The following is a 27,537-nucleotide window of genomic DNA, read 5'->3' as shown; positions in this document are numbered from 1 at the left end:
CACACAGCTAGTATGAGGCATGACTCAAGTCAAATCCAGACCCTATATTGTTTCTATGACATCAGGTTGTTTTTCCAACTGGACACACAGATGTGGCAACTGGACACACGGATGTGGGTTTCATCACAGATTTAACCTAGACTCTGCTCCTGATCAGTGTGCACACTTGGTTCTGTTACTTAATCTCACAAAGCCTCCATTTTTCAAATTTGTGGAGATTTTGGTACATGACCAAGAGAGTTATTGTGAAAATTAAAGAGAGAATATATAGACCTACCAATCACCATGCTTGGTCCACTTATGTTAGTGCATAAATGTTTCCTTGCTTTTTCTCTTTACTCATAGATCATTATATACTGATTTTTTCCCCCAAATCACCTAGAGTAGGACAGAACTAGAGAGACATATGTGTTCTTTTTTTTTTTTTTCTTAAAAAAAGGATTTTTTCTGCTGGTTCCTTTGGATCCAGCAGAGAGGCTTGGCTTATGTGTTAAAATGAGGGCAAGGGTAGAACCTAGTAGGCGTGATTGCTGGCGGGAGAAGGGCTTAGCACAGGGTACAGTTCATGGTCTAAGCCATGGAGCTAATGAGAACTGCCATGACTGTTGTGACTCTTCTTGTTCTTGAGCCTCTTTCTTCTTCTCCGTTTATAATGCATTTTCCGAATTAAACAAGGATTAAATAGAACATGAGGTTGGCAAAAGCATCTTTATTCATTGAGATATTTACAAACACTAAATAATTGTGAATAGTTTTGACCTCCAGATGTTAGCTGTTAAGGTCAACCTCCTGTTCTACCCGTCTATGTGACAAATTACAGTTAGACAGGCTTGCAAATTACTTTTTTCCTCTGCTAAGCTTATAGTCCTCTGGGTGTGTGTTTGTGTGTACCTCTCTATAAAGGACAAACCAAGTGTGAAGCACTATGCTATGTGCTTTACACACTATCTTATTTTACTATCAGTAGCAATCCTGTTACGTAGAAATTATGATCTTCATTTTAAAGATGAGGAAACAAAGGTTCAGAAACCGTGTTCAAGGTCACACAGCTAGTATGAGGCATGACTCCAGTCAAATCCAGACCCTGGGTTGTTTCTATGACATGAGGTTGTTTTTCCAAGAGACAGTGTCCTCCTTGAAATTCTCCTCTTAGGGGAGGTACTGCCTTCCATCAAACCCACAGGGAAGTACCCTTTATACGGGCTTCTTCTCATTTCTCTCTGTACTGACTCTCTGCTGCCCCCTGGTGGGCTCTGCTGCCTGGCTGGGTCTTTAGGGTCTGTTTTCTGCTTCCTAAGGAGTAATAAGAATTAAGACTTCATAGGATTGTTATGAAGGTTAAGTAACAGGATTTATGTAAAAGGACTTTGTAAGACCACAAAGCAGGAGACATCTGGCAAGAGATTAAGCAGCCCGGTGTTATCCTGACTTCTGTGATGAGCTGAAACTGTCTCCTCTGTTTGTGAGATAAGGACGTTTGATCTTCCTTCTCCCACTGAAATATCCGAGTGTTATTTTGCGGGGTGCTGGCTCTAGCTCTTTGGGGTGGAGGCACTGGGAAGAAATTTGAAAATTAGTTATCTCCAGCTTCCTTATGTATATACGTATGTATGTACATATCTGTAGGTATCTGTCTGCCTTTTTACCCTTCTAGTTTTTCTTTTTAAAGAGAACTCTAAATCAGTAAATGCAGCATTGCAGGCAGTATAACGGGGATTTCCCAAACTCCTCCAAACCACAAAAATAGAGAGCAGCCTTTTTTACCTACATTTTGGGCAGGTACTGAATGATTCTGTGAGTCTCTGTGATTTTCCTGCTATTTTCCAGTGCTGTGGGGACAAGCAGTGGGGAGACTGGAGGCCCCACTTGGCCGTGATTCTGTCAAATCAGTCTGGGGACCCGGAGCTGCACCAGCGTGCAGTGGTCACCATGGGGGACACGCTGGGTAAGCCTGCACTGTCACTGCCCCCCTTCTCTAGGGCATCTCCCGGCCAGCTTTACACACCTGTCCTTAGATTTTCAGAGTCTGGGCAGGGCCGGAGTCTATGCTCAGGCCTTTCCAGGACCAGGACCCTCCATGTTTTGATATAAGAAATTCCAGGGGAAGGAGTGCGCTGCTTGTGTTGTCTCTTAGAGTTCCCACTGCAAGCCGTGCAGGCCGCACCCGAGACGGTGTTCTGTGCTACAGAGCCACCTCCTAGCAGCTGATGTTCTACCCCTGGGTGATACTCTCTTTACATGGCATTAACGCAGGGGACACCTCACCTCCTGTGGCCGTTAATGCTTCAGGGACCTGGCCCAGTCAGCCAGGAGATTCCATTTTTGCCTGAACTACCCTAGTAATTCTGTAGTCTACTTCTATCCTCTCTGTGAGTGCAGCCTTACAAGCATTTAGGGGCTACTGAGTGTTCCAGATCAGTGCATCTCAGGCTTGGTCAAGGGACAGAAGATCAGTGCATCCCAAGCTTGGTCAAGGGGAAGAAGATCTAGGAATCTCGGTGTTCCTTGTGGACCTTTGAGAAACGGGGCTCTGTGAAACTTGGGACAGCTGTGTGTAAGGTTGTGCCGGGGGATAGCAGCTCGCTCAGCACTCTCGACCAAAGGGGACCAATGTTTTTTTGGGCCCTGCTTGGGTGCCAGGCACTGTGCTAGGTATTTTACCTACTTGAATTAATTTTGAGGCAATAAAAATGTACAGGAGAACACTTGAAAACGGAGAACAATTTGGTAATTAAGGTGATTTTTATGAGGGCTGGGAAAGCCCTGTATTACTTGATGTTAGCAGGAGCTGCGATTGTGCCTCCAGAAGCCTAGTTCGGGAATTGCTACTCTCAGCAGCCCGTGTCTGTGCTCAGCTGTGGGCATCTCTAGTCCATTCTCATCCCGAGGAAAGACTGAAATGTTTAGAAAATGCCTAATGAAAAATCCGTCAGGGGGAATGTGAAATAGTGCCTTATTCTGCTTGGAGAGAAATGAAATGCAATATCTGAGGTCAAGCTTGCTGGTAGGGGAGGGGTCTGGGCTGGGGGATCTGTGACTCATGACCTGAGAAGTTCATTGATTTAGCCTCACAAGGCTTCTCCCCTCTCACCCCTACATCCACTCTTTCATCTCTCTCTGTTGCACGTAGGCAGTGGGACGCCATGGGTGGGCTCCATGACTGGGTCTTGTTCTGCTCTTCCCGCAGCTGCGAAGGGGTATGTGGAGGCAGCCCACTTCTGCTATCTCATGGCTCGTGTGCCCTTCGGCCACTACACTGTGAAGACAGACCTTCTGGTCTTGTTGGGCAGTAGCCACAGGTACGTGACCTTCTGCGGGGAGGAAATGGCAAGGGTGTTTCCCATGGAATTCTTTTAGCCCTTGCTGCATTCATGGAGAGATTTTTTCATTTTCTGTAGATTTCAGCTACTGCAGGTTCCCTTCAGATTATTTTCCTGGGCTGCTGTGGGCAAAATGATAAGGGCAGGAGGCCTCAGGCTCACGTCCTGCTCCAGGAAGTTGCCAGCTGGTACCTTTGGATTGTAGTGTTCCCTTCTGGCCACGGGGTGGCAGCCTGGCTCCACAACCAGACATCTCCAAAAAAAAATTTTTGTGCGTGGAGGTTCCAGTTCGATTAGGCAGCCCAGGGCCTGTTTTGGGAGCCCGCCTGGGCAAAGTGGAGAGTGGAAGGAGTTTACATTTAGTCCCCCTGCAGCGACTGTGTATAGGATCCTCAGAGCCTCTGTGGTCACTTACTCCCTGCTGGTCATGACATCAGGCTTTTCGCCCGTGAGAACCACCTAAGCGCTTGGAGCAGGAATAGAGAATGGAGGAGCAGATAAACAGCTCCCTCACGGGTCCTCTCTGTTCTGGATCTCTCTATCCCCTTCCCATTAACAGTTACAGGTTACAGGTCTTATATGGCACTGGCCACTTGCTTGCATGATTCCCTCAACGAAGAAGGTATATTTCCAACCCTCACTTAGGGAGGAGGGGTCCCAGAGCATAGAGGCTGAGAGGCTCGGCTGAGGTAGCGCAGCCTGTGTGCCTGTTTGTCACTGTGGCCCCGGCTGCCGACCACTGCTGCGCCCCCCCCATCCCCTCGCCTGTTCTCTGCAGCAGTCGGGGTGTGTGTGCAGTTAGCATATCGGCCAGGCCCATCTGGGCCAAGTGGACAAGAGTGTTAGGGACAATACGTTTCCCCTCGTATGTTCGTGACACATGAGGAAATTGCTGGAGGTCATGTCCTGTCTCCCAGGAATACTCTAGTGACTGTGACTTTGGACACCTTGGCAAGGTCCTGTGGGACTCTGGAGGCCCTTGGATCACATTCACCCAGCCTGCTTCTTCGCTGGCTGACTGAACACCTAACCCAAGTACTGCCGCTTGTTTTCTGCGCAGCTCTCCCTCTGTTTTCCGTCTGGCCTTTTCTCCTCCGTGACCCAGAAGGGCCACATGGCCACTCTTCTGTGCTAGCATGCTTGGGCTGGCCTGGAGTTCTTGCAACACACCGGGCTTTAGGGCTCAAAGGCCAACTGTCAGTGTGCTTGAGGGGAGATCCTGGGGTTCCACCCTCTGGCAAGGTGACCGGAGGTCCCCTCCCTGTGTCTCTACCTCCCAGGCCCGGTGCAGAGCTCTGTGTTGCTCCTAACCCAGGCTCAAGGTGGTGGAGGGAGAAGAGGCCCCACGCCCATGCTGGGGCTGGAGTCGCTTTCCTGTCTCGGAGCCGCCAGGACCAGCCCGAGACGGAGCCCGTGGCACCTGCCCACCCCTAGGACCCATCCCACCCCACCCTAATCTCTGTGTTCTTATTCCTTGTTGCAGTCAAGAGTTCTTGAAATTCGCAACCACTGAGGCTCTCCAGAGGACGGAAATCTTCGAGTACTGCCAGATGCTGGGCCGCCCCAAATCTTTCATTCCTTCTTTCCAGGTAACAGAGCCCAGGCATGGCTCTCTGCTGAGCCGTGTCAGCCGGCTGTGCGCAGCCTGGTTTTCAGCTTTGCTTTTTGGCACGTAGTACCTGGGGCTAAGTCATCTGCTGCATTTTTCCTCATTAGTGTGAGAGCGGGAAGGTTTAGGATTTCTTTTTATGTCCCCTAAAGGTCTGTATTTCACAATACGAAAGCAAAGTCTTGCAGAGGCCTCTGTGCTGGAGGCTCCTGCCTCGTTCCTGCCATGTGCAGATCGCTTGCAGTCCTGGGTCCTCCATCCTCAGTCCCCTCACGCTTCTTGCCAGCAGCACCAGTCCCTGCCGCCCTCTCACAGCCGCCCTGCCTGGGGCTGGGGGGCCCCCACCTCCTCCTTGCTGTCCTTGGCCTTCAACTTCTTTTCTTGCCTCTCAGGGTTCACTTTGTAAATAGCATCCAAGCTGCAGGTCTGTCCTCTCTTCTCAACGTCTCTGCTTAGCGCGCTGCTGTCACCTTAAATTCCCGATGACGGATGCTGACCTGTCGTCATCCTCCTATCCCGTCTCCCATGTGGGCCGAGACCCAGCACCGTGAAGCCTCTTCTATCTGCTCCTGCTGGCGGGCCTGGCCTGGCGGCCCGGTGGTCTCACTCTGAGGTGGAGTTTGGGGGGCTGGCTGTGCAATGAAACTGGCACGAGGTCAACCTAGTTCATTTCCGTCACACACTGGGACAGTGCCCGGCATATAGTGGGGAGATCATTGCCACAGGGCCGGCTCCAAAGCCCGCTCTGACATTTAACCCACTTGGCCCTGCGTTTTCTTCCCTCATTGTGTGTAGGAGCCTGACCTGGGCAGAAATTGTCTTCTGAAGGCTGAGGCCTTCCCAGGTGGTGCTTTGTATTTCCTTTAGTGTGCAGTAGTGAGAGTGCACAGAGCAATACTAACAACACACAAACCTACAACACACACACACAGAGACAACCTCGGAGACGAAGTACTGTGTTGTGAAGAGATGACCTATCTGCCATCATCCTTATGTTTTGCCAAAGACCCATCCGTCCAGCAAGTTAGCGCCCCCTTGTGGCCGCTCTGCAGACACTTTCCTCTCCTTTCTCTGCTCTAATCACCCACCTCTCTCTTACCTTCACCTTGCTGTGGGCCGGTAGTAAAGACATTAGCCAGTTTTATTGACTGTGCTCTCCATGCCGGGATTGTGCACCATAGTTCTTGTGCATTAGTTTTAATTCTGTGGAGCAGGCACGATTACCCACCGCACGCCCCTTTATAAAAGAGGAGACAGGCTCAAGGGGTTGCGCACTATCCGCTCGCTTCTGCATAACGTTTGTTCTAGGTGCTTTATGTGGATGATCTTATTTAATCTTCCAACACCCACTGGGGAGGTGGTGTTATCGTTCCCAGGCTGCAGTGAGGAAACTGAGGCGCAGAGAGGGGAGGGAGGTACCCAGTGGGCCACAGTTTGCGTGGCGCTTGGATTCGATTGGGTCTGTCTGGCGTCCCAGCCCTCGTGCTGACCTCACCGTGTCCGCCCTGCTTCCACGCATGCTTACTTGTTTCCTGCATTTGTCTACCTTCACCACTGGGCCGAAAGCCCCTTGTACCAGGCCTCTTTTTGCTTTTTCATGTGTGCCCTGGTTCTGTGCTCCACATACACCGGTCTCTCTGGGGATGGGGGCTGCTGGTAAGAGGCTCTCCAGTGCCTTTCTGTGGGGACCAGGGCCTGGGAGGGCACAGTAAGCCGATGTGAGCCACCCCTGCTTTTTTCTCTGTAAGGCAGAAGCTGCAGGCTGGATCTGGAGTTGTACTATGCATAGAGCAAATATCCCAAATGGCACAGGGCCCTTGATATTTGGAAGTCGGAGTTAGCAGAAGCTGGTAGTCAGCTGATTTCCAAGAGGTTTTATCTACGTTCCTTCTCTCTGTTTTTATCCCTGGTTGGGTGGACTTGTCACTGGGCCTGTTCTTCTTCACAGGTGTATAAGCTCCTTTATGCTTCCCGTTTGGCAGATTATGGCCTGGCATCCCAGGCCTTGCATTACTGCGAGGCCATTGGTGCAGCTGTCCTGAGCCAGGGACAGAGCAGTCACCCTGTGCTATTAGTGGAGCTCATCAAGGTGAGCGTCTCAAAGGTTCTTTGCAGGTGTTTTATCTTCAGTGCTCAGAGAAAGCTGTGGTAGAACAGCTGAGACTCCACATTTCATCTTCTTTGAGCACGCTGAAAAACGTGCCCACGGCTGTCTTTGACCACGTACGCGTGCCCGGATGTGATAAGCAGAAGCCCAACCTGCGCACAAGCCTGATGTGCTGGGTGGGGGTGGTGGGGAGGAGGGACTGGAAGCCCGGCATGTGCTACTCGGGGAAATTCATTCTTGCATCTGCTTTTCTGGTACAGTAAAACCGTGTGCTATGGTGAGCTGTTCTAATTACAAAAGCCAGGCTTAGAAAACATATTTTAGTGATTAAAATAGGAAATGATCCTTATTAAAATGCTTTTAAATGCATGGAATATTTTATCACATGTGGGATACATTTAAAAAAGAAAACAAAAAACATATCATCCCTTAGTTCCTGGGGAAGAAACAGCAATCAGGCAAATAGTTGTTCCAATTAATTGAAGAAAAATCCATTAGCTAGAGAGTCGGAAGGCAGCCTACCCTTAAATTTTTGTTTTGCTTTAGATGGGGCCCTCGTGTTGAGTTCTGCAACCAATAAAATTGGTGGTGCTGAGCCCTCATACTCTGAAATTTCCTGCAATATGGTGATGGTTCTAAGGAGCTCAGAGCCCCAGGGTGAAGGGTCTAGAAGGTTTTGGGATACAATACTGGAGTAAAGATCAAATCCAGATCAGAATACAAAGTAGCATCAGTCTTACCTGGGAACTTGTTAGAAATGCAGATTTCAGGACCTACCCACACCAGTGGAATGAGAATTAGCATTCTGAATAAGGTCCTGGGTGATTCCTAGGTAGGCCAAAATTTGAGAAGCCTTATTAGGGAGAGGACTTTGTAAAGGGAAGGAAGCCTAGACACCACTTCTTCTGTGTTTTGTTTAGCATTTAACACCAAAATGAGTTAATTGTTTATTTATCTAGCAATTTTGGGAGGCTGGCTGCTGAATTTGCTGTTTCTTGATGACTTTTATAATTTAATCTTCCTCGTTTTCCCCCCTGTATCTCCCCTTCCCCACTTCCTTCCCCGTCTCGGGGTTACTCTCTCTCTTCTTGCCCCTCTTACTTTGTGTTCCTGACTTGTCTGGGAACCCGGCCCAGCTCGCAGAGAAACTGAAGCTGTCAGACCCGCTGGTTTTAGAAAGGCGCCGTGGGGACAGGGACCTGGAGCCAGATTGGCTAGCACAACTGCGGAGGCTGCAGCAGGAGCTTGAGGTGAGTGGGGCAGAGCTGGGGGTGAGTGGGCGGGGCCTGTGTCTCCCTCACTGCCCTAGACATAAAATAGGCATAGCAAGTCCAGGCCGCTCACGTCACTGTGAGATCTCCGGTCACCCCTGACACACAGGCTGTGTCTGGGATGGGCGGGACTCTGAGCTTCCCTCTGCCCCCTCTCTCCACTGTGCAACCCCTTTCCTGTTTGCATGTGACCTGGCAGGGAGGGGAGGGTCGTTCGTTCTAAGCATTCTTGTCACCCTTCCCTGAAATCCCAGAGAATGCGCTTTCTGACCATCAAAGTTCCCTGTCTCTGTGAGGGACAATGGATCACAGTGGAGCTGTGTCACTTTCATGTAATGTGGGGCAATTGCTTAAAAGACTTCCGGGCTTTTCTTTTTGGTTCTGACAACTGCAAAAGCTGCTGGCCATAATCAGAACAGTAATTGGGGCAGGGCCTCCCCCATCTCCTTTCTTCCACTCTGAAGAAAGGATGAAGTAGGGTTTTAAGAGCACACCTGGCCTTTTCTTCCTCTCTCTGCTGCAGACTCTGAGGCCAGTTTAGTCCTTGCCATTTGCCCCTTGCTCTGGGGACGATGAATGGCGCTGTGGTTGTCTACCTGTTCACAGCAGACCTGGGAACGTGGGACCCTTGTGTGCGACCCCGGTTGGGAGCAGTCGGCCGAGGTTCCCTTACCTTGTCACTTCCTCTGGAAGGTTCTTGTTGATGTAATCCTTCAACTACCCCATTCCCAGTCCTTGTTTTTCTCTGTGCTGCTTCAAAGGATTTTACTTTATTTTGAATAGCAAAAGGTAATGGAAGACATCAGGGATCCTTGTTCTGCTCACTCAGATATTTCAGGAGCCAAAGGAAGAACAGGTATGCAAAATGATGAACTGACACTCAAAACTGAGCTAGCTCAGTGGCACAGCGCCTGTCAGGTAAGCGTGAGGTCGTGAGTTCGATTCCTGGTACAGCCCCCCCGCCAAAAAAACCCAAATGATTGAACTAAAGGAGGTAAACTAATTTAGGGAACACCCACCCTTCCCTTTCCAGGTGCCTTTTGTCCTTGTACAACTGATCCATTGGTCCAGCAACCTCCTCCCCACAGCTCCTGCCAGGCTCCAGAATCCCCCGCTTTGACAGTCTGCCTCACAGTCCAGGTTTTAAACACCTGAATGTTTTACAGGTTGCACTGCATTGTTAGCTAACTAATTCATCTTGTTAGTACCTTGCTCCCAGCTGGATAAATTTCTTGAGGCCAGAAATCGCAGATTACATACATAGTATGTTAGTGTTGGAGTCGCGGGAAGCTGTGAAGTTTCGAGTGATACTTGCCATATGACTATGACGGAAATATGTTTCAGTGTGTTTTCACAGCATCCCTACTCCTTCCCCAGGATGCCTGTGGGTGGCCGGTGGGCAGGCCTTCTGTCCCCAAGTTATTCCACGATGGAGTTTGGCAAGGGCTCTCATCTCTTCCCCGCAGGCCATTCCCCAGCCTCCTGCACTTCCTCCAGGGATGAGCAAGGGGAAGGGAACCGAGGGAGGGCTTTGGTTTGGGTTCCTAGCCTTGCAGTCCTGCAGCAGGGCCTGTGGTGCTGCTGTGTGAGGAGAGCCGGAGGGATCTCTGGATGGCCCTGTCTGCTGCTGCTCCATGGAGCAGGTGGGACCTTGGGCCAATCCTTTCCCACATCCATCCACAACTTGCTTTATCTTAGCAGCAAGGTCCCTTCTGATGAAAATGTGCTCTGTCTCTTTAAAAGCAAAGCCATCATTTCTAAGGTCTGATTTGGGTTTTAAAAATTTTGTTTTTTATTAGTACATGTTTGTAACACACAGTGGTTACATTCACTGTGGGGAGTTGGTGCCTGTCCATGCACAGCTTCGTTCTTTCGGTCCCCTTCCCTCCACCCGCCTTCCCTCCCCTCCCCGGCTCCTTTTCTTGTTCCTATTCCCATTTGCAAAAAGCCTACATTTCTGTTTTTCAAACTGAAAGCTTTCTATGTCTCAAATATTCAACTCCATAAAGAACTTCTTAAGGGAGGAAGCGCTTGCCCCAACATTAAAAAGTGGAGAGTTAGATGGGAGATGGGATGGTAATTTTTACCTTCTGAACTCTCAGGCTAAGTGGCTCAGAGATCATACAAGAAGTGAGGGAAATACTTCTGCAAACCGTGGTGAGAGGGGTTATGGTCCTGCAGTCCTCCCTCCCCTCCCTCCCTCCTCCTCCCTCTTCTCCTTCTCCTCTCTCTGTCCCTATCTCTCTCTGTCTTTCTCTGTCTCTGTCATTCTGTCTCCATCTCTTTCTGTTTCTGTCTCTCTCTGTCTCTCTGTCTCTGTTGAGCTGTCTCTCTCTGTTGCTCTCTCTCTGGTACTGGGAATTGATCTCTGCTTGTCATTATGTTAATGAGAGCCACATCAGCCAGCCAGCCAGATCCCGTGACTGCTTTCGCAGTGGACAAGAGCAGGAATGTTTTGGGGGCCATTAGTCCCCAAATGCTACGTTTCAGGTCTCACTTCTTCCTCTTTTTTTTTTTTTTGTGGTACCAGGAATCAAACTCACAACCTCGTGCTTGCCAGGTAGGCGCTTACGCCACTGAGCTATATCCCCAGCACTCATTTCTTCCTCTTTGTCCTTTGTCCTCAGACTCTTTCTACCAGGATCTTTCAGAACGTCAGGCTGTGGGGTCCCATTCAATCCTGAGGCTAACTCCTGAGCAGATAGGCCCAACCCAGCCTGGCCCACAGCAGCCCCTTCCCCTTACAGACCCCTACCCAGTGGAAGGAGGTACAGGGCACACCGGGGCGCCAGCACCTCTTTCCTCGGTTCCTGAGACCCACCCTCCATGGGCTTGTGACGATGGTGGTGGCAGTGCGGCAGTGATGGGGGCTCCTGGAGGAAAGGCCTGGGAGGAGACACCGCAGATGCACCCCGCCTCTGGTAAGACTGCCAGTGGGCTGGTGCCCTGGCAGTGAACCCTGGCACAGAGGAGGAGGTGGGGAGATGCCCTGCCCAGGGTAGGCAGCAGGGCCGAGGTGGGGAAAGACATGGAGGAGGGTCCGCTCTTCACTGAGGTCCTCCTCCTTGGCAGCCTCTGCACTGGTTCTTTGCCAGCACCCTAAAAAGTAGGGCAAACGGGGCCACCGCGTCCCCCTCCTTGGCTTGCACGGTGTCTAGGGGACAAACCACAGGGTAGAGACATGAAGAAAATGTGACCCGTGTCTCATATGCACTGTGGCACAGGCCTGATCTTCCTTCTGAAACAGTCTTGCACCCAAGAGTTTATAGTCAGGAACTGTGGCAGGGATCATGTTGCTGTCCTGTTCCCACGTTTCTTCCAGGCCATCAGACCTTAGACGGCCCAGGGTGAATGTGAGGGAGCAGTGTGGGAACATGCAGGAGGAGTAGCTCTTAGGCCTTCGAAGATGAGGTCCTTGGCGAGCTGGAAGGGAAGGTGGAGGATCCCCGTGATCTAGATCCATGTTGCTCTGAATCCCCAGATTCCTAAGGAGTGACCTTGATGTTTGGGACATAGACTTAGGTTGAGCAACATGTCCCAGGGTGGCTGGAGTGGAAGGAGCCAGGCAGTCATTTACTGTGACCCCCTGGGGGACGTGGGCTCTGAGCTCCTGCTGCTTTGCTGATTTGCTAGGAACGCCACTGTGCCCCCAGTAACCTTCCTCTGGATGGCGGGGAAAACACACTTCCAGGTTTACTGTTTTTATTTCTGTTTGGTGCCTTAGGAGAGAACACAGTGTCTCAAGAAACCTCCCAGCATTATGATGGTCAGAGTGTCGTTCCCACACTTCAGGTGAGAGGACGAGGCGTAAAAGATGCTGCTGCCCACTCTGAGGTGCTTCGGCTGTTTTCCAACCGCCCCTGGTTTCTTAGCCACATGCAAGCTCCTCTCCCTTCCTCGCTGGGCTTTGTGTCTTCTTGCTTCTTTCCACACCAAATGCTGGGCGTTGGGAAAGGGACTGTGCTCTTCTTATGCTCAGTCCTGCCTGCCTCTGACCTTGGAAGGAGGCAGGCACAAAGCTGGTTTAGTTTTGGCTCCACGGACCTCTGTCCCTCTGCAGCCCCTTCTGTTGCACCAAATGTTCCCACACCCTGCCTGGTTGTAGAATACTCTTGATGTTTACCTATTTTAATCTTGTCTTGGTTTATGTCAAAGAAAGATTCATACGGCTGCAGCAGGGGCTGCTTGTCTTTTCCTCTCAGTTAGGCTGTGAGGTGTTGGAGGTGCGCGTGTTGAATTCATCATTCCACCTAGCTGTTGACGGAATGCAGCTCTTCCCTCAGAAATGGGCCGCTTTGATCCTAAACTTAAGATGTTCTTTGGCTTTGCCTGGTTAGAGGAATTATATCATGTAGCTTTTTCAAGTAATGATGGAGCTTCAGGTCTTTAAAAACTTTTATGATTTACTGTTTTGCTTGTTCTACGGGAAAAGGTAGTACATGATTGTTATAAAAAATGTAAAAATAAAGTATCCTAAAAAGAACCAAACTTCATTGTCCCACAGCCAAATATTTTGGTTCTTTCCATGTATACATATGGTGTGATCAAAACATATGGTGAATGTTTAAATAAAAAAAATATTTTACAGTAAAAGACATATTGTCATCGGTCCTCCTCGGAATCCTCCTCTTTGAACACTACTTATCCCATCATTCTTGTCACTTTCTGAAGCAGTTCTGGCAGGCCTCTTCGTGAGGCTCTTAAGCTGTACTGTCACACTACCTCTATGTTCTGAATTGATTCAAAACATTTGTTAATGATCATTTTGACCTCAGGGGAGAGCCAGAAGTCTCATAGTGCCAGATCTAATGAGTAAGGTGGGTGAGGACACACTAATATTTTCATGTGCTTACTTTTTCACTGAGTAACACTCACCAGCAGTATGGCCTTAGACAGGTTGCTTTAACATTTCTGTGCTTGGCTGTCCTGTATGTCACATGAGATGATAATAATGACACCTGTCTCAGAGATCTTTTGTAGAGATTAAAAAGGCATCACTATATGAAAATACTTAGATCAGTGCCTGGCATTTTATAATCGCCATGCTCATTAGATTAAAATAATAAAGCTTTTTCTGTATTTTTGCCAGCATTTGTGCCAATTATACTTTATGGAGAGTGTAAAATGTAAATGTAACACAAAATGACAACATGTTAAGCAATTCTACTTGTGCGAGATGCTGAGATGAGGTAAACTGGAAAGCCCAGGAAGTAGAACAGAATGGCTGTGACCAGGGGCAGGGGCAGGGGAAGTGGGGCATTCATATTTGAGGAGTACAGAGCTTCTGTTGGGGATGATGAAAAAGTGCTGCAGGTAGAAGGTGCTGGTGGCGGTACAATATTTTGAGTATACATAGCACCACCGAGTCGCACACCTCAAAGTGGCTGTAGCAGTAAGCTTTATGCAATCATATTGTACCATGGTAAAGGAAAATTAATATGAGAGGTGTGGGCATTTTCTGCTGTCCTCTGGGGAGGGCACTGTTCACACTTGCTCTTGAGTGAGTCTGTCAGGAAGTAAGTTCTAAGATGAGCTAGTTTCCCTGGTTGCTGCATTCTGTTTTTTTCTCGGTGGGGGTGGTGTTGGGTGGTTCTTCCAGGCCCTCTTCATCCCCAGCAAGAGGTTACATGCCTGGGCTCCAGGCCTTGGAATAGTTCTGGAAATGGTTTCCAGAGAGAAAGCATAGCACACGCAACTTCCTAAGGTTAGGGATAACTTGAAGTCTGCGTTTGGGACTGGCTCTGTCGGTTTTTTATGGCCAAGCCTTACTTTCCCCTCAGTAAGATATAATCCCCTAAGGGTACCCCCAGCTTTGCTGAGTGGTCAGGTGGAAGGAACGTGCTTTGTAACCTGTCAAGCGCTACATGAATGTTAGTTCTCTTCAAAATTCCAGGTGCCACTGGCTCCCAGAGCACGAAGTTTCTCTGAAAATTCCAGCGTCTCAGTCCAGGAGGATGAGGAGGCGTCCTCTGACGAAGTAGATAAAAAACCCTCCTCAAATGCTGCACAGAGTGAAAAGTCAGGAGATGTGAAAGACAACACAAAGGTGGAGGCCTTGTTCTTTTCTTCCCCTTCCTCCCATCCCTTCCCTAAGCGGTGGAGCAGAACTGGGAGTCTCTACTTGGGTCGTGTCCTCCTCTCTCCGTTTTCCTGCTCCCATACTGGGAGAGGCTAATCTCATGTTCAGTGGGGAGAAACAAACCTACAGGCCTAACAAATTTCCCTTTCTCTTCAGAGCTCAGGATTTGGTTGGTTCAGCTGGTTTAGGTCGAAGCCGTCCAGTAGCCCGTCTGAAGAAGCCTCATCAGACTGCAGCGACTCGCAGGTAACGCTGTGGGCGGGGCCTAGCACCTTCCCGGGAGCTTTGTGAGGAAATTTCCTGAGCACCGTGTAGTGTAGTGCCAGGCTCTGCCCCAGTCTGGATGAAACAGAGGCTTTGTGTTGGGAGATTGTGAGAAATAAATCTGTTCTGTGTGTGAGGGCAGATTATGAAGGTCTTAAAAATTAGGATGAAAAATTTAAACTGCAGAGGGCTAGGAACAGAGCTAATTTGGATTACTGACCAGAGGAATGGCAGGAGGAAAATGGTGTTTTGGGGCGAGAACCCCAGGGGCAGTTGTGGGTGGGGACCAGCATTATGGGTGTAGGAATACCCAGAGGTTGGCATGAAGTTGGTAACTGCCAATGTCCCTAATGTTGCCTTTTTTTCCCCCTCTACAAAGCAGAAGTCGCCCGTAGCATCTTCTCCCCTCCAGACTAACCAGAGCGTCTCACCAGCATTACCTCTTGAGTCCCTGTCTCTTCCAGGTACTTTCTCCAGGGGCACAGGTACCTATAAGCTCATGTCCTTTGGTCAGTCAACTGTGGTCCTCCTGGTGCTCCTGGGGCTGGGTGGTACCTTGTCGGTGTGGATACTGCTCAGTGCTGAGCAGAGGAAGCTGTTCTAACTCATTGCCTTGTAGGTAGTGATGAGCTCCCAGAATCTCTGCCCAGTGGAGGCCCAGCTGAGAGCACTGGGATTGGAGGGTTCTCAGGGCTTGAGGTGAGCAGCCTATGGACTGGGGCCTGGGACTCCCACAGGTGCTTGTGTGTGAAGACTGAGTTGTCAATGTGGGGCCTGGAGATGCGGCTGCCTCATGGGGAATATGGATAAAGCTTCCATATTAGTTTATAGTATTAGTTCCTCAGGCTGCTATGACAAAGTACCACAGACTGGTAGACTTAAACAATAGAAATTTATTTTCTCACAGTTCCAGGGACTAGAAGTGTAAAATCAAAGTTTCCTGTGAGGCCTCTCCCAATGGCTTGTGCTTACCTATCTTCTCCCTGTGTCTTCACACCGTGTCTCCTCTGTGTGTCTGTGTTCACCCTCCATGTCTGATTAGGCATCCACATGACCTGTTTAATGATACTGACTTCAAATACAATCACATTCCAATATACTGGAGGCCAGGTCTTCACCAGATGAAGTTCTGGAGGCACACAGCTCGGCCCATATAGCTTCCTTAGGATCACCTCTTCCCCTGTCTCAGAGGGACTGGAGTTCACTAGTGCCCTTGACTGGGGCTGGGATAAATTCTTCACGAGTTGCCCTCATAGCTAGGGGTTTCATGCCTATTGCTAGGAAAGCATTTTCGCTTCTTGAAGCCTGGTTTGAATGCTCTTGTCATATTTTAGGGTGTCTAAAGTGTCTGGTATTGCCTTTTATGATGGTATCAACCTGGTGTGTTACAGCTTTTCCTTCTCACTTGCTTCAGGTGTGGCAGCGCTGAGCCTCTGCTTTGCCACCCCAGGCCCGGGTATTCACTGTGCCCACTCGAGCCGTCTGTTTGCTGGAGATTTCCAGAGTTTTATAAGAAACCTTTCCCATGTACTTCTCTTGGCCAAAGTTGATGCCTAGGGAAGACCTGGACATTCTAGGAAATAGGCATGGATTGGATTTTCTATATTTCCATCACAGGGTGTTTCTTCTGAGGTCTACTCCAACCCTGGTGTCCTGCCTCCCTCTCCCCCCTTGAGAGGGGCAGTGCCTCTCTACAACCCATCTCAGGTTCCTAAGGTAAGGATGCACTCCAGGCCGGGGCAGGAGCACAGAGCTTTACTGAGGAGGCTGGATTTATAACTGCAGTTTGTCACTTGCTGCATGTGAGTGCCTAGGCAAAAACTTAACCTCTGTAAGTCTCAGTTTCTGCATTTGTAAAGTGGGTTATTAATAGCTACCTCACAGATATGTATGTGCAGTGCTTTGCACCTAGAACACGCTCAGTAAATGAGCCTGATATAAATATATGTCTTGACCTTTCAAAGGCCTTGAGATACCAGAGATGTAGCTGGTGTGGTATCCATGGTGGGAGTGCAGAGTTCCTCTGTCCTGGGGCCTGGGGCTCACTGTAAACTGGGAGAGAAGCCCGGCTCCCTGCTCCTCAGTGACTTGGGGCAGGCTTAGCCCTCCTGATAGTTCACTTGGCCTCCCTTCTATAGAAAGTCAGATTTCTTTTCAGCATAGTCAAGAGGTGAAGGCTGATGTTTAGAACTCAACCTTGGGAAGCCATCTGCAGCTGGAGCACGTTAGAGGTGCTCGGTTTGCCCTCGCTTAAGCCAACTAGTCACTGTGGGGCAGAGTCATGCGGGGGGCTGTTCTCTAGTGCAGCAGTTGCTCTTCTTTTCCAGCTCTCCACGGCCACCAGCCTGAATCCACCAAACCGCCTGGCTCAGCGCCGCTATCCAACCCAGCCGTGCTGAGAACAACCCCCTGTCCCAGACTTGTCTCCTGGAAGCAGCGTTTCTGTATTGTTCCCCTTTTCTCAACCTCCCATCCGCTCTGTCATATTCAGACCCTAAAGAGGGTTGTACAGGTCTGCAGCCTCCACTGACACCTGGAAGGCAAGGGATAGGACCTCTCATGACATGGCTGAAGCTTAACTTCAGAATGATGGAATTTATTACATTAGATGGAAAATTTGGGAAACAGTAGCAGCCTGGAAGTGAGCAGAGTGTCATGACAACAGCACTTACGATGGTGGCGTGAGAGCCTCAAGAAAGTTAGGGCCCTAAGATTCCTACAGCTGGGGTCAGTGATGGTGCCACCAGGCCTGTAACAGGGTCTCAGAGCAGTATTCCAGACCAACTCTGACTTCTTTTTCAGTCTTGCTTATCACCGAATACACGACTCTGGTTAGCAAAGTTTTTATACCGAAACTCGTTTATTGCTGCCCTTCTATGATTCCCTCTTCAATGACATTTCAGCAATTTTTCTCCTGGTCCCGGTTTGTGCACATTTTCTATGTGGTTCAGATTAATTATATTTCTCTCACTTTCTTAGCTGGTCCTATTTTTTCACATCATGGCATCTGGCTATCAAGTTAGATTGCTGTAGGCATCATATTGTCATGGTAACTACTGAACCTAATGATGCAGATGGATGGAACATCAGTGTAATAAATGGTGGAAAACATTTCCTAAAAATTCACCCTTTCCGTAAAGAGGGAGGAATGAGTGCCTGGTATTGTTAATACCTCCCTTTCTACCTCAGGCCTTTGCAAATTGATGTTTGGAGGGTCACAGGAGCCAGAGGGAGGAGGGGGATATCTTGGAAATTTCCATTTCTCCTTGCGAACCAAAAATAGGAATGATTCTTGCTGTTTGTCAGATTTGCTGAAAATTGCTCCTCACAAAGAACACTTTTTGTATGTGTAATTGTACATACAGGTTTTGTACTTTAATGTACTATGGTTCTGATGTTGATAGCGATTAAACCCGGATAATTTTATAGCAAATGCATGTCTCTGGCTGATTTTTTGCACAGGGAGAAAAACACATTGATGGTCTCTTCCCTGAAGTCATTCTAATAATGGTTTTATTGTGTGAGCAGGTGTGAATAGCTGGAAAAAGCCCTTTGTTAATGAGGAACCTGGGGACTGTTCTCTTAACTCCCAAGTCTATTCTAGTGCTACCATTTTTTGCAGTTAAAAAAAAAACATAGACAAAAGCTCCTCTGACACAAACTTGTCATTCCACTAACTAAATGCTGCATATTCTGTTCCCTGAAAAGTTTTTTCACCTCTTAGTTTAAATTAGAAAATGCTTGCATAAGTGTTTTGCACCTAGCAGGTCCTCAGTAAATGCAGTTGCCTTTTCTTTCTTGGTTTTAGTACTGACACCCAGTGGCAGTACTATGATAGTAGGAGATGAGTCTTACAAGAGCCAGACTGTCTAGGCCTAGATCTCACTCCTGCACAGCCTAACTTTGTAACCTTGGGCAAGGTTACCTCAGAAGGATAAAAATAAAAACAACAATACCTATCTTAGAGGGACATTGAAAGAATTGAATGATCAAGGTCTTAGAAAATTGACTGGTGCATGCTAACAACTTTATAAATGTTTTAAATTATTAGCGTGTAATCTAATAAGTAAAACCTTTCGCCTTATGCCTGCCGAATTTAAGCATGGATTTTTCATTTTTGATCTAAGTTTATAGTGGGAATAATAATTTAAAGGTCCTTCTAAGATATGGCCTTCTTGCTTCTCCTCCTACATCCCATCTGGCAGCAATGCTGAGTCATGAGGTGCAGTGTCCCTGGGAACAACGACACAGGGCAAGGGCTGTGCTTTTAAAAGGGACGCTGCAGAGGAGGAGCACGAAGGCCAAAGAGGGAGACACAGACCCCAGACATTGAGCTCACATATCCTCCTCCTGTGAGGCTTACTTTTGGGAAGCACTCAGCTGATTTACTTCCCAGGCAAAGCAATACACAGCAGTGAGCACATTTTGTGAGGAGGAAAAGGGCGGTTATTTTATGTACTAGAGAGGGAGGAGGTTCGTACTATTCATGCTAATTCATAATTGAAAGTTTTCATTCTGGCAAAGTCAGAATATGCCCATTCATCTGTATATGCTTGGCTAAAACCAATCCCATTGCCCATTGGTCAGGAAAGTTGGTCCAGTAGGGGCCTAATGAAGTGGGGTCTCTCAAAGTTTTTAGTTATCAGCTGTGTTGCTAAAGGTGACCCTCATTCTACAGTTCAGCTGACTAAAACCAGTTGTAGTAAAAAAAAAAACTGAGTACAGGTGGAGGCTTGGGGGATTAAGCAGGATGGGAAAGTACTGGAGTTAGTAGTCCATGTACTGGGAGAAGCTTCCAGACTTGGGAGGAAGCTGGCTTTGACATGGCAACTTGTCCAGTGTGTCTTGGGGATAATCAGGTCTGTGATTTGAGGCAGAGCCATTGGCTCCCTGGAGCCATGTGTCATGTGGACTCCAAAAAGCAATAATTGTGCTCTTTCCTAGAGGTCAGGTGGGGCCAGTGGGGCCTCAGAACAACAGGTCAAATGCAGGCCTGACCAACCTGAGCAAGAATAGGGCACACTGTGTGGCTCAGAGGCCCTATGTCCACCAGCCATCTGTGAGGAGAGAGTAAACAGGATTCTCTTTAAATAAAGGAATGGGGGCTGGGGATATAGCTCAGAGGCACAGCACCTGCTTGGCAAGCCTGAGGTCGTGAATTGGATTCCTGATACCAAAACAAAACAAAACAAATAAATAAAGGAATGACCCAAGGATGCTCCTTACACGGGAAGTGCCTGAAACATTATTGTTAAGTTTGTTTTTTTCTCCTGCTCCTCAGTAGAGTACAAACTTGAAGGAAAAATAGATCGGTGCTGGGGAATAAAGAAGCTACATTTCCCTTGCAAAACTGAGTGGTAGTATGCAAAATTGCGATTCTGCTATATACATATAATTTAATATTTATATGAAAACATTTAAACTTAATGTTCGGTAATTTGAAGGAGAATAAACCATTAAATTCCATTTAAGTGTCTTTATCACATTTCCCCATCCCAGCCCTCTAATCCTCTTACATGGCTATAAAACTGTGAATGGGCCTGGATTCCTCAGTCACCTAGATGTACTCCCTTTCCAGCCCTGACTCAGGCTTCAGGTCGCCCAACATCAAAGCTTTCAGATTCTCCCCGACTCCCCACTAGAAAGCTGCTTTCATTTTGGTTTCTTCCTCTGAGCATCCAAGAGGAAGAGAAAGAAACTACATCTTCTCCCACGCTAAAATCGGGATATTATCTACCGAGGTAACAGGCAAACGGTTCTTCTGCTTGAGAAGTATAATAGGTGTGTAATCCCCTTCTCTATTTACAAGACTTTTCTGACCCCGCCCCCCCCCCCCCCACTTCCCCATAGCAGAATGACTTTTTCCCTCTTCGGTTTTCTGTCTTGGGCTGGAAATTGCAGTGCAGTCATATGATCTATAAGCAACAGCTATAAGACGTAGGTATTCAGCTGAGGTTGCCCCTACGTGGGGCCTCAACGCCTGCCTGCTCTCGTAAAGCACTTAGGCCAGGCTGTCACTCATTCAGGCCCTTCAGAAATGGCTTCTTAATGAGATTTAAAGTTATTTTGAACAAAGACTAATAGCACGTTAAAATGTTTCCATCACAATCTCACTAAGTAGAGGAGTCTGCTTCCCATACTTTCATCCTTTTTGTGTATTTATATCCCTAGATAATAGAATATTTCTGGAGCAAGGTCAACAGCAGCTTAATTTAACTTGACTGACCTGTGAAAACTCCCTGTTGTTTCAACATGAGATGTTTTCCTGGTCCCTATTCATCTGAGGGAGAGCCTACTCAACTTTTTAAGAATCTTTAAGAATCATGGCTTTCCTTGAGGTTTCAGCCTTGGGACCCACGCTCCCCCCACATGAGGAAGTGATTTTAAGTACTTTATACCCAACTGCCCGGGTGGTTCTCTAAGCCTTTCTCCTGGTCCCCAGTGGAGATGTAAAATGGCTGCCCACCTCCATTTGTGCTTGAAGCTCTGTCCTATTATAGAAGGCCACTGTCTTAGGCCCCAGCTAAAGAAGTGAAGTCTTACAAAATGAAGTTTTCCTCATGAGAGGCTGAGACTAAATAAGATATATTCTTGGAATCTCTGGGTAGCTAGAGTGGTCAAATATTCTGAATTTCAATAACAATGATAGTAATAACAGTTTTGAGGACTTTGTGTGAGGACCATTGTATGTATTTTATGAAGGATATAGTATTGTTATTCCAACATATAACATATGAATTAAATAAAAACTGAAAAGAGAAGTTAAGTATCTTGCCCAAGTTTACATAGCTGGGAAGGATGGAGCTGGAATTAGAATCCAGGTAGTTGGACCTCAGAATCTGGCCACATCGTCTCTGGACTGTGTGCATTGGCTCATTTACGAATATTAATAGGATGGTGTGTCAGGCATTACACTTTTTCTCGACAAAGATCAGATTTTGATTTGCCAAACAGCCATAACAAAATTCTTTCTTGCTTCCCCCGTGCTGTATAGGATGTGGAGGAAGGAAAAGACTGAATGTTGCAGTCAGTGGAGCGCCTCTGAAGGGAAGGGGTCAAGGTAGGGCGTGATTTGGGGTTTGTGCACACACAGTGCCATCTCATGAGCAATGCTTCTATATTAGTTTGTTCCCCCATTGCTATAACAAAATATTAAATCTAGGTGGTATAGAATAATGTTTATTTAGTTCACAGGTTTAGAGACTGAAAGTCTAAGATTGGGTGGCTCCATTTGGGTTCTGCTGAGGGTCCCCTTGGCTGGGTCACCAGATGGCAGATGGTGTCACACTGTAGTATGTGTAACAGGGAGAGCTCACATGGTAAAACAGGAAGCCAGGGAGGGAGAGCAGTCTTGCTCTTTTATAACAACTCACGGGGTCCCATGAGGACCTCTTTAATCTCTTCCCAGGACAGCACCACCCAGGACCTAACTGCTTCTCACTAGGTGCCAACTGTTAAGGTTCCCAGCACCTCTCACCACATTGGGGACCAAATTTCCAACACATAAATCCCTGGGTGGGGACCCACTTGAACCATATCCAAACTATAACAACAACCACAGAGCCGTATGCACCAGACTAGAACAACATCCACAAAGCCTTACTTACCAGACTTGGATGTGACAGATCTTGTGTCAATAAATACAAACTTTTGGCCAGAAAATTTTAGACAATTTTTATGTTTCCTACGACTGGGTCCTTGGAAATCAAATGCCTTGACTTTGAGTTTTAAGAGTGATTTTGGAAGGTAAGAGACAATCACTGACTTTTAAATGTTTTTGTGTGTGTATTATAAGCATGGTTTGGGATCACGATGAAATGTCATTGTCCTGGAATGAAAATAATTTGAGTTTGAGAGCTCCAGACTTTAGTTGTACTTCTTTGCTATTTGGATAAACACTCACGAATTGAGAACAAATCAGATTTGAGAACAAATTTGAGAATAAATCAGTCATGACCCCTTTGTGTCATTTTTCAACTTCTTTTCTTTGAAAACAAGAAAAACAAACCCACCCAAAGTCCACAGATGGAGTGAGTCATCCTCAGAATGCACATCAGCGAAAACCTAGAGTCAGAATCTAGCCACATTTGCTGTGTGCAACAGATACATTACTGACAAATTGTGGATACTCTGAAATCCACCTTTGGATTTTGCTAAATCAAATTAATTTTTGAATGCACTAGGATAGCTTGCAATTTAAAAGTAATTGATGTCAAATCCCCAAAATAAAGAATTATTTGCACAGAAAATAATCACTCCCAATTTATCACTTTGTAAAAGCTGACTTGTAGTCATGGGAAGCATGTAGTAAGGATGAGAAGACTTTTAGTTCCAGACTCATGTCTCCTAATAGCTAAAATTGTCACTGTAAGTTAATTTAATCTCTCAGTGCCTTTAAACTTCTCAGCTAAATGCTTGGGATCTGTTCATTCAACAAACATTTATTTAGTGTGTCCCATGGGACATATAAGTGAGAACAAAGTCCTAACTCTCACAGACCTCACAGACAAATTGGAAGGCTAATGAACTACCAAATGTAAACCAAGGTTATTCTTGCTTCCGGTGCTTTGGTGGGTCATGATGGCCCTAACGCTGTTCGTCAGGAAGGGAGGTTATCTGGAAGGTTCTGGACAAGGTAAATTTACCAGTGGAAAAGCCATGGTCTGGGGAGGATAATCAATTGTTTTAAAGGGGCTTAATTAAAGTTCTGATTTCCAGAGTGATGGTCTTTTCCTTTGAATACAGGAACATAACTTAAAAAGTGAAGCTTTTAAAATTATAACATAGAGGGTATATTTGTGGCAACAAAATAATCGTTAATAATAGCTAAGATTTTTGTACCAGGACGTTGTTGTGAAAGTTTACGTGTCCTTAGTTAAGGCACCCAGTTTAAATAACATGCTCATGTTGACAAGGAGCCAGGAATACATCATGCCTGTGCTTTACAGATTTGTCTCCCTTCATCTGTAAAACAACTTGAAAAGTTGTAGCCTCACTTGACAGGTGAGGAAATAGAGGCACAAAGGGTTTGAGCGCTCTCCGTCAGGACCTGGGGTCTGGCCTCTGCAGTCTGGTCTCGGAGTCTGCACCTTCATGTCTTATTCCTTCACATTAAAGCAGCTGCACCTGTTCTGAGAACCCGAGCAGGACCGGTGAATTTCATCCTTAGTCTTATAGTGTCTCGGCTGGCCTTACTCTTTGTGCCTCGCTTTCGGTTTTGTTCCTGAGGGATACTGCTTATTACTTCAAGTGTTTACGAGAGAGTTTACTTTTTCTGATAGACTTGTGATTTCCCAGGGATAGGAAAGATGTGACTTATTGATCTCTGTATTTCTAACACCTCACACAGTGCCTGTGTCTCATAAGAGCTCGGTATTCAAAAGAGACATCAATGAATAATTTCCCCAAATCAGAGCCTTAGAACTGTTTGCAGGAAAATATCCACAAATTATAGCTGGGCTGGACACAGTCATTGACTTTTTAATTGTTTTTGTGTTCTACAAGCATGGTTTGGGATCACAAAGAAACTTCATTGTCCTGGAATTTGAGTTGGGGAGCTCAAGATTTTATTTCTACTTCTTTGGCATTTGGATAAATACTCAGGGATTGAGAACAAATCAGAGCCTTATAGTCGTGATCACTCTGTGTCATTTTTCAACTTCTTTTCTTGGCGAACAAGAAAAACAGCAAAGCCACCCCAAAGCCCACACCCTGTTGTTACAATTGGAAGCTGACATAAGTCTTGGAGTATAGTGAGTGCTCAAACAGAATCTGGGAATGAATGAATGATCAAGTGAGGGAGACCAGGACTACAAATGAGGCAAGTGTCACAGCTGAGAAATTGTCCCGAGAGAGATGAGATCGGTCTGGAGAAGAGGGAGCCCAGTGCTGGCTGCAGAGGCCTCCAGGCTGGCAGCCTTCATGGATGGTGATGCAAGTGCCCTATTTAAGGTCAAGGCGAGTGACGGCCTGAATTTACAACTCCTCATTTGACCCTCCAGGGCGCTTATTTCTGGCAGGAGTGTTTCTTGGTTTTAAAAGGTACTTCACCCCTTTACAACCTGTGTAATTGCTATTGGAATGCTTTGCCCTGTAGTGTCTTAATTAGGTCAAATTTTATACCAAGGGCTTTAACTTAATGCTATATTTGCAATTCTAACCCCCCCCACCCCTACCTTCAATGCTGCCAGGAAGCATTCACGTTTTCTAGAGGGGGCACACAGACGCTGAGCTCGTTTAGGCACTCCTGTGGGGTGGGAGAAGGGACAGAGTCCAGAGGAAGTAGGCCAAAGGTGATGTGTATGTCCGGAGAATCCTCTAAATGCTCCCAGAAGGAAAATTCTGTCTCTAAGTTACCATGTTGTAAGCATTGCTTGGATAATTGCAGGATCCAAGGTTCTTCACATTTAGTTAAATTATATAGTTTTGTTCTCGGTGTGTCAACCCCCCACCTTTTTATTATCTGCCTTTTATCAAGAAGAACATGCCCCTAGCGTTACAGCCTTCCTCTCTCTGCCATGCCACCCCAACAATGAGAAGTAAGCAGGCTGCCAAGAAATCAAGTCTAATATAAAAAGCACACAAATACATAATCCTCAATCCAGAAGGAAGGGAGCGGCTGCCACCTGGTAGCACACAGAAAACAGCGGAGTATTTGTCTAGCACAGAAGGGTCCCCCAACAGGCTGTAATTCCTCTGTTGGGGGAAGGGTCAAAGGGAGGTCAGTGATGAAAATCAATGCCACAGGCCCAGTCGGAATAGAGACCTGGTGGAAATCAATTGGGCGAGCTCAGCGCTGTTGTCCCTGGTCACAGGGTGCACTCAGGAGGCACCCGAGGAGGCCATCAATCTATCACCGGCAAGTGGGGAGGCAGGGGCGGGGAAGGGAGGAGGTAATTGGAATTGAGCTTCGGTGAGACTTTTCCTCTAGCCAGTAGTGTAGCTGGAGAAACACGAAGCTGAGCCTCCCCGAGGTAAGGTGAGTTGGGACTTTTTTCTGGCGTTGAAGAGTATGACCTGTGAGGCTGGAAAATGTGCTCTGGTTGCAGCATTTCAGACAAACCTCTTCTCTAACTCTAGGTGTGGCCTTAGATTAGGATAAAACTTTACTCTCCCATTTAAGAAAGGTACTTTCTGTTGCCTCGATGGACTTGTGCTGATTTGTGTGTAACTGGTACCTATTTTCTTAATCAAATGCTCTTTGAGTGAGTAGAAGTTCAGTTATTAGAAATTGTGCAGACCACGGAAGCTGGTCAAGCTTCTACTTTTTTTTGATAAATTGGAATATTAAAACAACTCTATGAGGTGACATGACAGTTTTTTCTAAGAAAGAGGCTGTCACAGAGCTGTGTATATCAGAAGTGTCCTTAAGCTGTGGTTAGGGGGACATGATATGGCAAAATGTCTACCAATAAAGTAGAGCATTACGGCAAATCACCCAGCTTATATATGCGGGCTAAGCTTCGCTTCTTGTCCACAGTGGAGAGCCAATAAAGCTTGCAAATGTGATAGGAGTCACTATTTCTGCCTCTGTGCAGCTGTTTATCAGCAGCTTTTTAACACATTTTCCCATATTAATGAGGTGGCATAGCAGTTCCAGAATTAGAACAGGAATGTATCATTGTCTGCCTTATCTGAAGATGTGCCTGCTGTCAGCATGATTACCAGGGGACGTACAATGAAAGACGAATATTTCGGTGGATGCAGCAGGTACTACCGCATCTTTCTCACACCCCACAGCGCCCCATGGGGCCATCATCCCTGGACCTGATGTTGCTGCTCGCAGATCTTAATGAAACTTGGTCTCCTTATTTCGTAATTTGTGTGTCACTAGGGTTTGGAAATTCCTTTTGGCTCCACTGTTTTCTAATATAGTTCCTGGTCTTCTTTAGGTACTTCTTAAATATCGGATGAATGATTGAATGAATGAAAGAGTAGACAGGCAGGTGGAGGCAAGCGTTCCCTCTGAGATCGCCCTCAACAAGCACAGTCTCATGTGTCTCTGTGGCTTCCAGGCTTGTATGTCTGTGGCATGGATTTCTTTGTCCTTGTAGGCAAAGGTAAAAGGGTAGATGGGACCCTGGACACTAAGCCACTAATGAGCATATGCACAGACACGTACAGCGTACAAGCCGATGGTTTCCCACTGTAGGTCTGCAGCGGTGCCACAACATTGCCAAGTTTCCATCAGTCTACGATGGGGTGAGAAAAGCAAGGAGAAGGTTTTGAGTTTTTGTAGAGCTAAATGTATTCTCTGTTTGAATTTTGGGATTCACTCCTACTTTATTAGATATTAGAATTTCATTTCTTTAATAAAATGATGGTGATAGTAGATGGCAGATTCTTTTATACCCCCTCAAATACCTTACTTGACAAAACACTGAATTCCTAAAATCCCTGAATCTTTCACATTTTTTGGAAGGATGAGGAAGACAGGATATTTTATTAGTCTGCAAAATTCCAAAGTTTGGAACCACTGACTGAACTTATGTCTCTTCTGCAAAAAATTGACTCAAATCACCCGTGGGCCTTATGTGAGACCGGGCTGCCTAAAAAGTCAGCTCATTTCAGCAAAAATAAGATACTTCAAGTCTTACAAGTGCCACCCTCCCCCTTATAGCTTAGAGACAGGGCCTTACTACATAGTCCAGGTTGGTTTTGAATTCACTCTGTAGCCCAAGGCTGACCTTGAACTCATAGTGGTCCCCCTGCCTCAGCCTTCTGAGTCCTGGGTTTAGAGGCATGCACTTCCATGCTTGGCTTACAAGTCCCTTTTTTGTGTGATCTCTTCAGAGCAGGGATCTGGGCTGAATCCTAGGCTTGTAGTAACACCTTAACTAAGGTACAGGAGAATTTTTAAGCCCAGGTCAGTCAGAATAACAGAAATC

At 47.0% G+C, this 27,537-nt stretch overlaps 1 protein-coding gene across 6 annotated transcripts in view; it reads left to right on the top strand.

The window, feature by feature from the left end:
- Positions 1 to 18,083, top strand: part of Sec16b (SEC16 homolog B, endoplasmic reticulum export factor) — a 50,681-nt gene extending 32,598 nt beyond the window's left edge. For 5 of the 6 annotated variants that reach the window (XM_013521012.1, XM_013520997.1, XM_013521001.1 and 2 more), the window contains 14 exons: positions 1,828 to 1,945; positions 3,188 to 3,299; positions 4,804 to 4,909; positions 6,878 to 7,018; positions 8,173 to 8,286; positions 9,091 to 9,163; positions 10,935 to 11,228; positions 12,032 to 12,099; positions 14,201 to 14,353; positions 14,543 to 14,632; positions 15,033 to 15,135; positions 15,270 to 15,349; positions 16,268 to 16,366; positions 16,978 to 18,083. In XM_013521012.1, coding sequence (XP_013376466.1) covers positions 1,828 to 1,945; positions 3,188 to 3,299; positions 4,804 to 4,909; positions 6,878 to 7,018; positions 8,173 to 8,286; positions 9,091 to 9,163; positions 10,935 to 11,228; positions 12,032 to 12,099; positions 14,201 to 14,353; positions 14,543 to 14,632; positions 15,033 to 15,135; positions 15,270 to 15,349; positions 16,268 to 16,366; positions 16,978 to 17,049 — 1,623 coding nt within the window. In that variant the 3' untranslated portion in view covers positions 17,050 to 18,083. The remainder of the gene's footprint in view (positions 1 to 1,827; positions 1,946 to 3,187; positions 3,300 to 4,803; positions 4,910 to 6,877; positions 7,019 to 8,172; positions 8,287 to 9,090; positions 9,164 to 10,934; positions 11,229 to 12,031; positions 12,100 to 14,200; positions 14,354 to 14,542; positions 14,633 to 15,032; positions 15,136 to 15,269; positions 15,350 to 16,267; positions 16,367 to 16,977) is intronic. The other variant, XM_013521014.1, reaches the window with a different exon arrangement.
- The last annotated feature ends 9,454 nt before the right edge of the window (positions 18,084 to 27,537 follow it).

The sequence above is a fragment of the Chinchilla lanigera genome, unplaced genomic scaffold (genome assembly GCF_000276665.1).
Source record: "Chinchilla lanigera isolate Chin_1 unplaced genomic scaffold, ChiLan1.0 scaffold00005, whole genome shotgun sequence".
Taxonomy (NCBI): domain Eukaryota; kingdom Metazoa; phylum Chordata; class Mammalia; order Rodentia; family Chinchillidae; genus Chinchilla; species Chinchilla lanigera.
The sequence above is the reverse complement of the archived record's forward strand: the minus strand, read 5'-3'. Positions and strand labels throughout refer to the sequence as shown.